Genomic DNA, 13,607 nt, shown 5'->3' on the forward strand with positions numbered 1-13,607 from the left:
CTCTGGATTCTCGAATGGTCTGTGGGCGGGTATATTGTACCTGGGTCTCCTGGTCCAGGGAATTGCAGAAAGGGATAACCCAAGGAACAGATCTACACACTGCCAGACCAGGACAATTTCAGCAGCCAGAGCCGGTTAGGTTACTAGGACTACAACTCCCAGCATGTCGTGCAGCTCGGCCTATCACTCCCAGCAGGCCCGGCGCCTGCGGAGGCAGTGGCGCGCGCAGGGCTGAAGGGGCTGGGCGGTGTCGGGCGCGCTGAGGCTGGGTTGCGCTGTGGAACACGGGCTCAGAAGCTCGCCCTCTGCGGGGACGGCAGGGAAGGCGGTGCTGCCGGCCGGCACAGCCGGTGCGGGTGCGGGAGGCGGGTGGGGGTGGAGCGCGACAGAGGTACAGACCCTACAAGGGCGAGGAGTGGGCCAGACGCGCCGAACTCGGCTGTGTGCGCCCCGGGGCGGCCGATGCCCCCAGCGCATCGCACTCCGCTGCCGCAACCGGGCCGCATCCTGACGGGGCTCCGCGCCGCGCAGCCGCAGCCAGGTGAGCTAAGGCGGGGACAGCGGCTTTCTGAGCAGGGAAAACGTGCCAGGCCGAGCAGGGGGGAGACGGCGGCGCCGGCTCGGGCTGAGGGGCGCGCCCTCTTTCTTCCAGCACTGCGAGCGCTCTGATGTCCTGGCTGTCTAGAGGCAGGTCGGTCCACGGCACCCCTCCTGTCTCCTCTCTCAGCGGTCTTGGACCGGCTCCTAGCCTCTTTTCTGACTGGCTCTGTCAAATCAGAGAGCTAAGGATCTTAGCGATCCTGCAATAGTCCTCCCACCCATAGCTTAATGCTTTTCTCCAGAAGGCAGTCTCATAAGGGATTCCCTATGGTCCAGGCCGTGGTCCTCCGCCTAGCTTGGAGATATTCAGGCTACTTCGTATCTTTGACCTTCCACTCTTCCCAGGAAAAGCAGTCCATTAGCTGTCCTCTTGACTAAATTCATAAAGAAGCAGGAATAGAGCTTGGGCCTTAATTTCTGCCCTGGACTTCAACACAGGTTTTCCCCTTCTCCTCAGCCCTAGTCCCCAAAGAGTCATCTGAATATGTGGGTATAGGTGAGTACAGTGCTTCAAAATCCTTCTCCTGCCCGACAGTCACGTCTTCCCACCCTACCCCTGAGCTGTCACCTCTTAAGCCCCTCCTGCCTCTAACCCATTTGCTGGCTAGCCCTCTATGGCCCAATAGAGGCACGTCACTGCCTTGAGTCTGTGGGCAGAGACAGTGCAGGGCTCCGTCCCCTTCCCAGGAAGCTACCCTTTTTGGGTGTTGTTATCTCCAGAACCTCCTGAAGTCCCTAGGAGAGGAGTCAAGCCAGAGGCACTTATATCAATCCTCTCTCCCAGCAATCTTTGTTAGGGTATTTGAATATAGGTGAATGGATTGTCCTATTTGGGCTAGAAAGACTCTAAGAACAAGTCTTACTAACCCCACTGCATAGAGCAAGGTGCTATGGCCTGAGGTAGGAAAGGGGCTAGCCCAAGGTCACTTGGCGAGGCAGTCAAAGATAAAACCAGAAGCTAGATCATCCTCTTGTTTCTTAACCCCAGAGCTTTTTATATCTCAAGTCCCTTCTAAGCCACACCTTTTGAGGTGACTAGGCAAGCCCATAGGTTGACCCTTTGAGATCACACTAAAGTGGCTGTTGGTGAAGAGGTAGAGGCTCGGAAAGAAATAGTTGTTTGAGTCTCCTGACCACCTTACACCTGCAGGCCACAATGCTGCTTGGAGCATCTCTGGTGGGGGCGCTGCTGTTCTCCAAGCTGGTGCTGAAGCTACCCTGGACCCAGGTGGGATTCTCCTTGTTGCTCCTGTACTTGGGGTCTGGTGGCTGGCGTTTCATCCGGGTCTTCATCAAGACGGTCAGGAGAGATGTCTTGTGAGTACCATATCTAGCCTCACTTGGGGTCTCAACTGTGCTGGACTTTACCAGCCGTTATCCCCACCAGCATGAGGCATCTGGGTCATTAAAGGAACAGCGTCTTCTCTTCCCTTCTCCTGGCAATCATACCTAGAACTTTCATCTCCAAGGTCAAAGTCTCTCAAGGAATCTCCTCAGTCTGAGACTCCTTGACCTGGGCGGGTTTTGGAAGCTGGGGCACACATCAGAGCAGACTTGTTGAAGACATGTCTGTGAAGGGTCCTGAGGGCACTGTTCATGACAAGGTGAAGAAGACCCCAGTGGGAAAGTACCTTTTCTTAGATTGGCACAGCCTGAGAGAGCCCAGGGGGGCAATGGATGCTAGCACAAACCCTGAGTTAGATGTCTGGGAGAAATTGCTCCTAGCTGCTATATGCTAGGTGCTAGGCTGGTTCCGAAGTCCAGAGGGGAAGAAGGCAGGCTCCATCTGTGAAGCTCAGACTTTTAGGAGGTAAAAAAGGGGCGAAGTAACTCCCTAAACTGTCTGTGCCATTGCTGCAGAGACCCCGGTGGTCTTGCTCACTCCGACATTCTAGTACCCAGAGCAGGGAGCCTTGCCTAGGATGGACAGACAGCTCAGCGTTGGTCAGTCTGGGCTGACTATAAAGGTGTCTAGGGGCCTCACAGGAGCTGTGGGAGCCTCAGACAGGGAACTTAGGCCAGAAATCCAGGAGGTCTCCTGGAGGGAAAGGTCCCTGCTTGAAAGGTGCTGTGCAGGGAGGGTGGACAGAGCACAGCTGAAGGACCCAGTACTGACAAAGAAGCTAGCAGTTGATGGGGTGAGGGTGGGGTTTCCAAAATCACTGGACGTTTTCCCTGTGCCCAGCATAGAGAAGGCCTAGGAGACAAAGTAGTAAAGGTGACAGGTACCTGCCTCTACCTACAGGGAGAAAAACTCATCCCTGATTTTCTATGGCAGTGAGGGTTAAGGGAAGCTCCAGATCTCCAGGTAGTGAATCTAGACTATGGGCTTGGGGCTTCTAGCAGAACAGTAGACTTTGAAGAGAAGAGAATGAGAGTAGAACCCCTGGTGGTGTGCACCTTGAATCCCAGCACTTGGGAGGCAGAGGCACCTGGTTGTCTTTGAGTCTGAAGACAACCAGGGCTACATAGAGAAACCCTGTCCCTAAGAACCAAAAGAATGGAAGCTAGCTAGCTGGTTCCTGAGCCTCAGGCCGTTTGGACAGCAGCCTGGGCTGAGGTGTCAGGAGCCTGGTTTAGCACTCACGACTTCTTTGCTCCCACACAGCGGCGGCATGGTGCTCCTGAAGGTGAAGACCAAGGTCCGACGGTACCTTCAGGAGCGGAAGACAGTGCCCTTGCTGTTTGCCTCAGTGGTTCGGCGCCACCCCGACAAGACAGCCCTGATTTTCGAGGGCACGAATACTCACTGGACCTTCCGCCAGCTGGATGACTACTCCAGCAGTGTGGCCAACTTCCTGCAGGCCCGGGGCCTGGTCTCAGGCAATGTAGTTGCTCTCTTTATGGAAAACCGTAACGAGTTTGTGGGTCTGTGGCTAGGCATGGCCAAGCTGGGCGTGGAGGCGGCACTCATCAACACCAACCTTAGGCGGGATGCCCTGCGCCACTGCCTTGACACCTCAAAGGCACGAGCCCTCATCTTTGGCAGCGAGATGGCCTCAGGTGAGCTCTACGTGGGAGACCCACGGGACCTTGCACAGCTGACCGCTCTGTTTTATCCCTGAGGGAGGCTGCATGAGTCTTGGCACCAGAGCTTCTGGACACAGCCAGGGATGCTGCAGTGCCGTTATGAACCACAGGTCCCCTGAGCCTCAGTTTCCCCACCCGAAGCACCACAAATCTCAAAAAGGTCTTGCTCTTAAGTATCCACAGAGTGGCCAGCGCTGTCCGGTCCTGGGTAGATTGGCCTCGTCTACTTCATCTATAAAGGGGGAGCAGAACTCGGTCCCTTCTTTCCTCTCAGACCTGATTTTACTTACTGCTGAATCAGGGACCGGCAGTGCTGTGCAAAGCTTTGATCCTCACTAGGACTGAGGAGACAGCAATTGTCATCTTGGTTTTTGGACTGCGAGACAGGTTGGATGGGAAGTGCAGTGTTCACCCAGAGTCACACAGACACAGCAGGCTTAGGAGTTGATCTTGGGCTGGACCACAGTCTTCAGTCTCTGTTCCTATGCTACTGTGGCTGTGAGGTAATAGGAGAGGCATTAAGATGCTCCAAGTGGAGAAGAAAGAGTACAGTAGGAGAGAAGCCCTTAGGTCAGTCAGAGGGAAGCCAGAAAGACTGAGGACATAGCTTTCTTGGCTTCCTCAAGGCCCTGGGTTCCATTCATAGCACTGAAGAAGGAATTTAAGGCCAGAGAAAGCAGACCAGCAGGCCAGGATTGTCTCATGCCCAGGGTAGATGGAGTCTCTGTAGCTCCAAGAGGCCCAAGAAAAGTTTTTTTGGGAATGGGATCCTCCTCTTGTCCTCTGTCTCTGACAAAACACCATAATAGAGCAGGTAAAAAAAAAAAAAATTCAGTGTGAGATTGCAACATCTCTTCCACTTTAGCATCACTTTCCCCATCTGTAAAATGGGCTGATGGTAGCTAACATGATGTTATATACCAAGAATCCCAGCACTAGGAGGCAGGAGGATTGGATTGCATAGCATTATCAGGCCAGATAATAGCTACTTTCCTCCCCACTCCTCTTCCTACTCCTCTTCCTCTTCTTCCTCCTCTTCCTCCCCTTCTTCCTCCTCCTCCTATCTCTCCTTCTGTTCTTCCTCTTCTTTTTTAGCAGGGTCAGAGGGCAGGGAGGAAGGGAATTGGTGTTGGTAGCTACCTCCCAGTTCTGTGAGCAGGAGCCCATGAGTAAGCCATCGTGGTTCCTAAGAAGTTCATGGGAAATGCATCTCTTATCAATAGTAAATGTGTTTCATCCATTCCCCACACCAGCCAGTCTCCCCTGACTGTCAGCCATGCATGACAAGGGTCCTGGGAACACCGGTTTCCTAGCCTGCGTGCTGACCTGCAGTGTCTCCTCTTCAGCTGTCTATGAGATCCAGGCTATCCTGGACCCCACACTCACCCTCTTCTGCTCTGGTTCCTGGGAGCCCAGCACCGTGCCTGCCAACACAGAGCATCTGGACCCTCTGCTGGAAGATGCCCCGAAGCACCTGCCCAGCATCCCAGACAAGGGTTTTACAGGTGGGCCTCACTGTACACTGGAGGGTTCTGAAGTGTTCCAGAACACAGTGCTGGCCTCAGGGCTGCAAACTTGCCATGGGCCTCGAACAGGTTGAGGCACTTCCCTTTTTCCACCTGGAAAATGGGGCGGGGAAGGTGAAATTGTCGATTTGTAGAGTAGCCCATGGTAATGGCTTATGTGTGGGACTGTGTGTACCCTGCAACTTGCTTTGAGTCTTAGCCAGGTGGCGAGGAGGATAAGTGTGAGACCCTCAGCGTATCCTCCCAGCTTGTTGAGTGTAGGCTCTGCCAGGTCGAGCCTTTGCCCTCTCCTCCAGGAAACCCTCCTGGAGTCTTCCTCTACTGGAGCCTGATAGCCCTTCAGCTGCTGCTCTATTGCCTGGTGGCTACTGAGCCCCATCTGACTTCTGGTCTGGTCTGCTACTTCCTGGTGTGATCAGAGCCACCGACCTGCCCTCTGAGCCTCAGGTCCCGCTGCAATAAAGTTAGGGAGAGTAGCAATCGACTTTATGGGCTTATCATAAAGGTCGACCCTGAGGCTAGGGTATCAGCAGGCGGGGCTGTTACTTGTTATTGCCAGTATGGAGCCTCTCCTTTCCCTCTTTTCCTACACGTTTCCAGAAGCCACCTGAGGGCAGGGACCATGGTTGGCTCCCCCTTACCCTCATACTACCCAGGGCTGGCACACAGCAGGTGCCAGTGCCTGAGGTTCCTGCTGGCAGTGCCGTCCAGCATAGTTCCTGACCTGAGAAACTCACAGCTACTGTGACACGGGGCTTGGTCCTTGGTGACAGTGCCGCCTTGGTGGGTAATGCACACCAGTGGTGTGGAGCGGCTGTAGTGCCTGCTTCTTTTATTCTTTTCTCCTGTTGTTTGAGACAGGGTCTCTGTGTGGCCCTGGCTGTCCTGAAACTCAGTCTGTAGTCCAGGCTGGCCTTGAACTCACAGAGATCCATGCCTCTGCTGGGATTCTCCTGGGTGCTGTGGTTGAAGGCCACCATGCTCTGCCTTCGTTCTTTTTGTTCTAAGATGGCATCTGTCTATGTAGTTCTCAGTGTCCTTTAGCTTGCTGTGTCTCAAACTTAGGGGACCCTCCTGTCTCTGCCTCCCGAGCACTAAAGTTATACACCGCCGTGCTCAGCTAACACTCCCCTGTACCTAAGCCTGGAAGCAGGCATCTGCTCCTTCTAGAAGCCCTCCTGACACCACCCTGGCTCCTATAAGCAGAGCCAGTGGGTACTTAGCTGTCATCCGTCCTGCGTTCCCGTGGTTAGGCTTGGTGTTGAAGTGTTTGCCTTCATATGACTGTTCCACTCAGCTGGGACCTCAGAGGGGCCGTCTCTGTCCATCTCAACCACTGCTCTTTCGCTCCGCCTGGCTCTGCGTGAGCCTGGAGGGGTAGGTGCTGTTGACATCATCAGTAGGTCTCCTGGAAGAAGGACAGAAATAGGCTGAGGGGCATGCACTGCCCATCTCCCCACACGGTCCTGCAGCCGCTCTCCCGGTGACCCGCACTACATGTCTGTTTCCTTCAGATAAGCTCTTCTATATCTACACGTCGGGCACCACGGGGCTACCCAAAGCTGCCATTGTGGTGCACAGCAGGTAAGGGACAAGTGCCCAGGGTGGACATGGGCTGTGTGGGACTGGGAAGCTTCCTCTTGCCATCCCAGGGTCCCACTGACCTCTTTGCCCTGTACCCTCAAAGGTATTACCGAATGGCTGCCCTGGTGTACTATGGATTCCGCATGCGGCCTGATGACATTGTCTATGACTGCCTCCCCCTCTACCACTCAGCAGGTAACCCTGGGCCTGCCCGTAGCAGCCAGCTCCCTGTGCCTTTGGAAGCCTCACTTTCCTAGCCACTTACAGGAAACGTGGGAGCTCAAATCTGGGTTTAGATTCAGGCAGGGCCATCGACTGACTCCAACCATAGTCTTGTTGCCCACTGATGATGATATGAGGTTCCTGGCAGGGGTCAGTATCCTGGAGGGCATCTTGCGTGCTGTGTCCTGAGGTTGTTTTCGGCAGACACATAGCGTTACTGCTTGGTTATAGGAACAAGGGAAGGTAGCTTGACATCATTCTGACCTCCAAGACTTTAAGAAGGTCTCTTTGGAGCCGGGCAGAGTTATGGCCACTCCACACCACAGAGCCGGTCTGTGTTGGGAACCTACCTGACACTCAGGAAGAGACGACTTAGAAAAGGTAGGAGGGGTCACAGTGAGGAAGCACAAGTGTCACACACAGGAAGACCAGTGGTGGGGGCTGAGAAGACCTAGATGAAACATCCCAGGTAGGAAAGCAGTCATATCTGGTTGAGTGGCAGCTGTGTAGGCAAAAAGTGTGGGTTTGATCCTACAGGCACTGTGGAGACATGGCAGGTAGGGAAGAGGTGTGGCCAGTTAGCAGGACAGAACAGGAGGAGACTGAGGAAGGGCCTGTGAAGAGGCAGGACTGGAAGCTGGTTGTGGCAGTGAACCCCTATAATCTAGCACTTGGGAAGTGGAGGTGGAGGTCTATCTTCTACTACACAGCAAATTTGAGGCTAGCCTGGACTATATGAGACACTGTCTCAGAAGAGGCAGGCCTGAATGAGAGGAGGGAGGCTCTGGGTTGGGTTCTCTGTCCTAATCTCCAGGCCCCTCTGACTTCAGGAAACATTGTGGGGATTGGCCAGTGCGTACTCCACGGCATGACTGTGGTGATCCGGAAGAAGTTTTCAGCCTCCCGGTTCTGGGATGACTGTATCAAGTACAACTGCACAGTGAGTGCCCCATTCCCACGTCTCCCCCTGCCACCACACACGGAGGCATCTGAACAGCTGAGACTTCAGAATAGTCTCTTGGGCAATGGATGTCTTCATTGCTCAGATGGGAAATCTGAGGCCCAGAGAGGGGAGGGACTGTTCGGCCTCTGGGGAGGTGACGAAGTGGGACATCCTCACTCACACCACACTCACCCCAGATTGTACAGTACATTGGTGAGCTTTGCCGCTACCTCCTGAACCAGCCACCCCGTGAGGCTGAGTCTCGGCACAAGGTGCGCATGGCACTGGGCAACGGTCTCCGGCAGTCCATCTGGACCGACTTCTCCAGCCGTTTCCACATTCCCCAAGTGGCCGAGTTCTACGGGGCCACCGAGTGCAACTGTAGCTTGGGCAACTTTGACAGCCAGGTGAGGTCTAATGAGGCTGCTGTGGGATGGGTCACCTCAGGCCCTAGGTTTGCAGTTCCAGCATGAGAATGGATACCAGACCCCCCAGCCCCGTCTATTGGGGAGTCCATGCAGCCCTGGCCTGAGTCTCGGCCTTTGCAGGTGGGGGCCTGTGGCTTCAATAGCCGCATCCTGTCCTTTGTGTACCCCATCCGCTTGGTACGAGTCAATGAGGATACCATGGAACTGATCCGGGGACCCGATGGCGTCTGCATTCCCTGTCAACCAGGTCTGCCCCAGGAGGGAATTGGACATTTGACGGGGAAGGTCTTGTCATGGAGGGTAGTCATCAGTGTGGATAAACTGTCCTGAGTGTGGGTTCTGCTTTACCCACTGCTGTCACTAACCCTTCCTCATCATGCCATCTGCACACTTCCTGACAAGGCCCCATCCTGGCCATCAGCCTATAGTGTACTAAAGCCAGCCTCATACATGACCAGCCCCTCACCTTCACGCAGGGCTGATGGCAGTGCCTGACTCGGGTTGTGTGTAGTAAAGTGTGTGACACTCATTGAGGAGAGCTGGACGGGTGTGGGGCTCAGAGGTACCAGGTTGCCTGGCTGTCCTGTCGGGCCTGGGTTTGTTGAGTGTCTGCTCTTTCCTGGATCAATTCAGTCACTGCTCCAGAACTGCCTACACGTGCTCCTGCTCCCTGCCACCTCCCATCCAGGAGACAAATGGGGTATTTCTGTGACAGCATTAAGTCAGCTTAGGATGCAGGGTGCCTTTGTGGGTGAAGACAGGTAGAGGAGGCCACACCTGACTGGCTTTCTTGTCCCTAGGCCAGCCAGGCCAGCTGGTGGGTCGCATCATCCAGCAGGACCCCCTACGCCGTTTTGATGGCTACCTCAACCAGGGTGCCAACAACAAGAAGATTGCTAGTGATGTCTTCAAGAAAGGGGACCAAGCCTACCTCACTGGTGAGCCCCCTGCTGTTTGCTACCCCTTCCAGACGGGACAGGGAGAGATGAGGAGAGCTTCCACAGTCTCAGAGAGCACATCCTGGACTCCCCGAAGCCCAGCCCCTGTGGTAACTGTCTGACTCAACCTGGGTCTGGAGCCAGGCTGGCCCAGTCATGACTAACTGTACCCTCCCTAGGTGACGTGCTGGTGATGGATGAGCTGGGCTACCTGTACTTCCGAGACCGCACAGGGGACACGTTCCGCTGGAAAGGGGAGAATGTGTCTACCACTGAAGTGGAGGGCACACTCAGCCGCCTGCTTCAGATGGCAGATGTGGCTGTTTATGGTGTTGAGGTGCCAGGTACGTGTGGAGAGGAGGGGATGGTGGGCATGTCAGGACATTGCCTGCCACTGACTGTGTACCCTCCCACTCCAGGAGCTGAGGGCCGAGCAGGAATGGCTGCTGTGGCAAGCCCCACTAGCAACTGTGACCTGGAGAGCTTTGCACAGACCTTGAAAAAGGAGCTGCCCCTGTACGCCCGCCCCATCTTCCTCCGCTTCTTGCCTGAGCTGCACAAAACAGGTCTGTCCCTGGTTCCAGCCCCTGGCTTTCAGGGCTGGGTCTTTCTGTAGTCTGAGCCCTCTGCCTAATCTCTGACCTTGACAAACAGCCTTGCCCCACGGCTGAGACATTGCTGTCCTGGGTGGATGTGTGCAAGCCTTCAAAGAAGGTTCACCATCCCTTAGCATGATCCTGTACCATGCCTCTGGTACTGTGGTTCCGAAGCACTGGTCTGACTAGGCTTTAGGCTCTCAGAATCTTTTCTCTAGGACCCAGAGGAGAAAAATTCTAAAGAAATTCCAAAGGTATGGAATGGGCTTGGTGTGCTAACACTGTAATCCTGATGCTTCAGAACGGAGGGAGGAGGCCAGCCTTGGCTTTACAGTGCCCAAGACTCTCAGCAGCAGCAAAGCAGATCACGGCACAATAGACTGGGGACAGAACTCAGTGGGAGAGCTTGTCTAACGCACATGAGCGCTTAGGTTTGATTCCCAGTACCACAGAAAAGTAGTAATAAGGAAATAATAAGGCATGCAGGCAAATGGTAGACCAGTAAATTAAAAGGAAGAGAAGAGACCCCCAAACCTGGATGCTTTCAGGGTAGTGTGCTATGGGCCGTCAGCAGAGGCCATCAGGACCAGAAGCCTATAGGATCTATAGGATCTATGGGAGTGGATAGCCTAGAAACAGTAGGAAGCTATCTAAATGTAAGATTGTGTCCTACAGAGGTCTCCAGCTATGAGGTAGACAGTGGCAAAGAACTGTAGATGTCTCAGGAGGAGTTGATGTGTCCAAGAGTGGACTGTGGGTGGGTCTGTGGTCACATGGTAGCACACTGACATCCTTCTAGTATTGGTCTGCTGATGGCTGTCAGGGGTTCCAAGTCAGGGAGGGAGTGTAGAAACTCCTGTCTAGGCCCACCATGCTCTCCTTTTTTTTTTTTTTTTTTTTGGTTCTTTTTTTCGGAGCTGGGGACTGAACCCAGGGCCTTGCGCTTCCTAGGCAAGCGCTCTACCACTGAGCTAAATCCCCAACCCATGCTCTCCTTCTTGTCCTCCTTGGCTCTCCCATTGCTCAGTGTCTTCCCTGGCTGCTCCCCTGGGGTCCATGTGCCTGACCCCCTCCCTCCCATGTGTCGTCAGTTCCAAGCCTTGTCTGGCTGCTGAGGTCTGTGTCAGCTCATGGACATCTGTAGCCCATGCAACACATGAAACGGTGGGAGGGGGCTAGGCTCTGGTGTGACATAGGGGGGGACACAGGTGCCAGCCTCACAACTGAGACTGAGCTTCCTGAGGGCTGGCTGTGTGACTCTGCCAGGACAAGCAGGGACAGAGCACTACATGCAAGGGTCTCTGGGGGCCACATTCTGTGGGTTAGTGATGTGGGGTTTGGATTCCACTGTGAGGTGTTGGTGGGGCAGCAGAGGCGATAGCCCCCCTCCTCTGTAGCCCCATCCAGCAAAACTGTGCTGGGAGGGGTGTTCGGCATCTCTGCTGTCCACTGCGGTGGCACTTAGCACCGTGGAGGAATTGAGCATTTGAGATAGAGTTGGTGTGACCGAGGAACTTGCACACGAGCAGTGCTGGTCGAAGGGACTCGTCTGGGTTGGTTTTATGAGAGATAAAGCTGCTCATTCTTCCAAGGCTGGTCTGATCTCTAGGCATCTCTCCCCGCCACCCCACCAAGAGCATGGGGGTGGAATGGCATGGAGGCCTAGAGTCAAGGAATTCCACAGTATTGCTTCAGAGCAAGTTAGAAGGCCAGTCTGGTTTGGGGGAGTGCAGTTTCTGTTGGGAGCAATAGCTGGCATTTCAGAGGTTAGCAGATCCAGGGAGAGGGTCTGTCATTCCCAGGTTCAAATACTGGCTATCACTTGCTTACTGTGTGATGACTTTGGCAAAACAACAACACCAAAAAAACCAAAAACAAAACAAAACAAAAAACAAAAAACCAACAACAACAACAAAAAAAACCCAACAAAACAAACAAACAAAAAAACCCCGTGGTGACTCACCCCCTTAATCCCAGCACTGTAGATCTAAGGACCAGGGGATCTCTGTGGGTTTGAAGGACAGCCAGGACTATCTAGTGAGACCCTGTTCAAAAGGAAAAAAATGAAGAAGGAAAACACATGCATCTTAGAATATGATCGGGCATCTGCCTCAAGATGTTGATGCCTCTGCATCCATTCAGTGCTCAAATAAAAGGGACTCAGATTCTGGCCTCTACGCTGCTGTCCATCAGCGATATCCCTGTGTCCTTTCTCCGCTCCCTAACTCTCCTTTTCTCAGCTCTTGTCATCAGATTTCTAGCTCCAATGCCTGCCTTGCACTTTCTGAATTTTCTTCCCCACTCTCTAGGAACCTTCAAGTTCCAGAAGACAGAGTTGCGGAAGGAGGGCTTTGACCCGTCTGTTGTGAAAGACCCACTCTTCTATTTGGATGCCCGGACAGGCTGCTATGTTGCACTGGACCAAGAGGCCTATACCCGCATCCAGGCAGGCGAGGAGAAGCTGTGATTTCCCCCACATCCCTCTGAGGGCCAGAGGATGCTGGATTCAGAGCCCCAGCTTCCACCCCAGAGGGGTCCTGGGCAAGGCCAGACCAAAGCTAGCAGGGCCCGCACCTCCACCCCTAGGTGCTGATCCCCCTCTCCCAAACTGCCAAGTGACTGACTCACTGCCGCTTCCCCCACCCTCCAGAGGCTTTCTGTGAAAGTCTCATCCAAGCTGTGTCTTCTGGTCCAGGCGTGGCCCCTGGCTCCAGGCTTACTGACAGGCACCTTTAGGATGATGTCTTGGGTCCAGCGGGCCAGGATGTGGGAGAGGAGTCACTGAGATCCCTCCAAAAAGAAGGGAGCTTACAAATGAACCAAGACAAAAGCCTCTCGACTCAGGAAGCTAAGTGGCCAGAGACTGAAGTGGCCAGCCATCCCGTGTCCACAGAGGATCTTGGTCCAAAGCTGCCAAAGTGTCACCTAGCCCTGTCTGCACCTCTGGGGAAAGGAGGACAGCATGTGGCCAAAGTGTCACTTAGCCCTGTCTGCACCTCTGGGGAAAGGAGGACAGCATGTGGCCACTGGGCCCCTGTCTCAAGAAGTCGGGATCGCACACACACACACACACTCCTTGTTTCTCCAGATTCCCTTGTCCTTGTCTTAGGGAGGGAGGGGGGTGTCCTGTCTGTCTCTCAGATGCAGGCTTCCTGCCTGTCTGTGAGTCTGTCCCTGTGTGTTGCCTTCTCCATCTGTCCTAGCCTGACTGTGGGTGGAGAGGGCATGAGGGGAGGCTCAGGGGCTAATAAACTCTGCCTTGACTCCTCTTAGTCTGACAGTCTGGTTCCTTGGCTAGCTCCTTCCCCTCTGTCCCTTTTACTTAGCTCTTGGGATGAGGCCAGTAACTACCACACTCCTTCCCCTTCCTAAAGATCTGCCTTCCTATAACTCCTTAGGAGAAGCTCCCACCAGATCTGATAGGATGCTAAACTTGTGAACTTAACCTTTAGAAGAAGCATGTGACTTTGGGCAAGTGTCTCCTGAATGATGTGGATGATTGGGGGAATTCAGGAACTACTCGAAGTCTTTAGGAGTGGGAAGTCTTTGAGGGAAAACCTTCCCCTGCACAGAACTGTCCCAAGGCCTGTGCCCTGTTGTTTCATCTGTCATCTGTTCCAAACGACCCATTGGAGCCTTCCCACTCCTCTGAGGCTTCCTGTGAGTTTCATGTCTAAACTCTGTCTTCTTGGCCAGGAGGCCGCTGTGCCAGGGCTGAGACTGACAGGCACCTTTAGGAT

At 54.1% G+C, this 13,607-nt stretch overlaps 1 protein-coding gene across 1 annotated transcript; it reads left to right on the forward strand.

The window, feature by feature from the left end:
• Positions 1-215: 215 nt before the first annotated feature.
• On the forward strand, positions 216-13,139 carry Slc27a4 (solute carrier family 27 member 4). The gene is given in 13 exon segments (NM_001100706.1): positions 216-541; positions 1,751-1,917; positions 3,209-3,603; positions 4,977-5,135; positions 6,671-6,740; positions 6,844-6,935; positions 7,793-7,902; positions 8,103-8,312; positions 8,454-8,580; positions 9,134-9,271; positions 9,451-9,615; positions 9,691-9,837; positions 12,177-13,139. Coding segments are annotated over 12 exon segments (1,932 nt in total). The 5' UTR covers positions 216-541; positions 1,751-1,756; the 3' UTR covers positions 12,335-13,139.
• Positions 13,140-13,607: the final 468 nt, after the last annotated feature.

Source organism: Rattus norvegicus, chromosome 3, assembly GCF_021556685.1.
Source record: "Rattus norvegicus strain SHRSP/BbbUtx chromosome 3, alternate assembly SHRSP_T2T, whole genome shotgun sequence".
In the NCBI taxonomy this organism is placed as follows: Eukaryota; Metazoa; Chordata; class Mammalia; order Rodentia; family Muridae; genus Rattus; species Rattus norvegicus.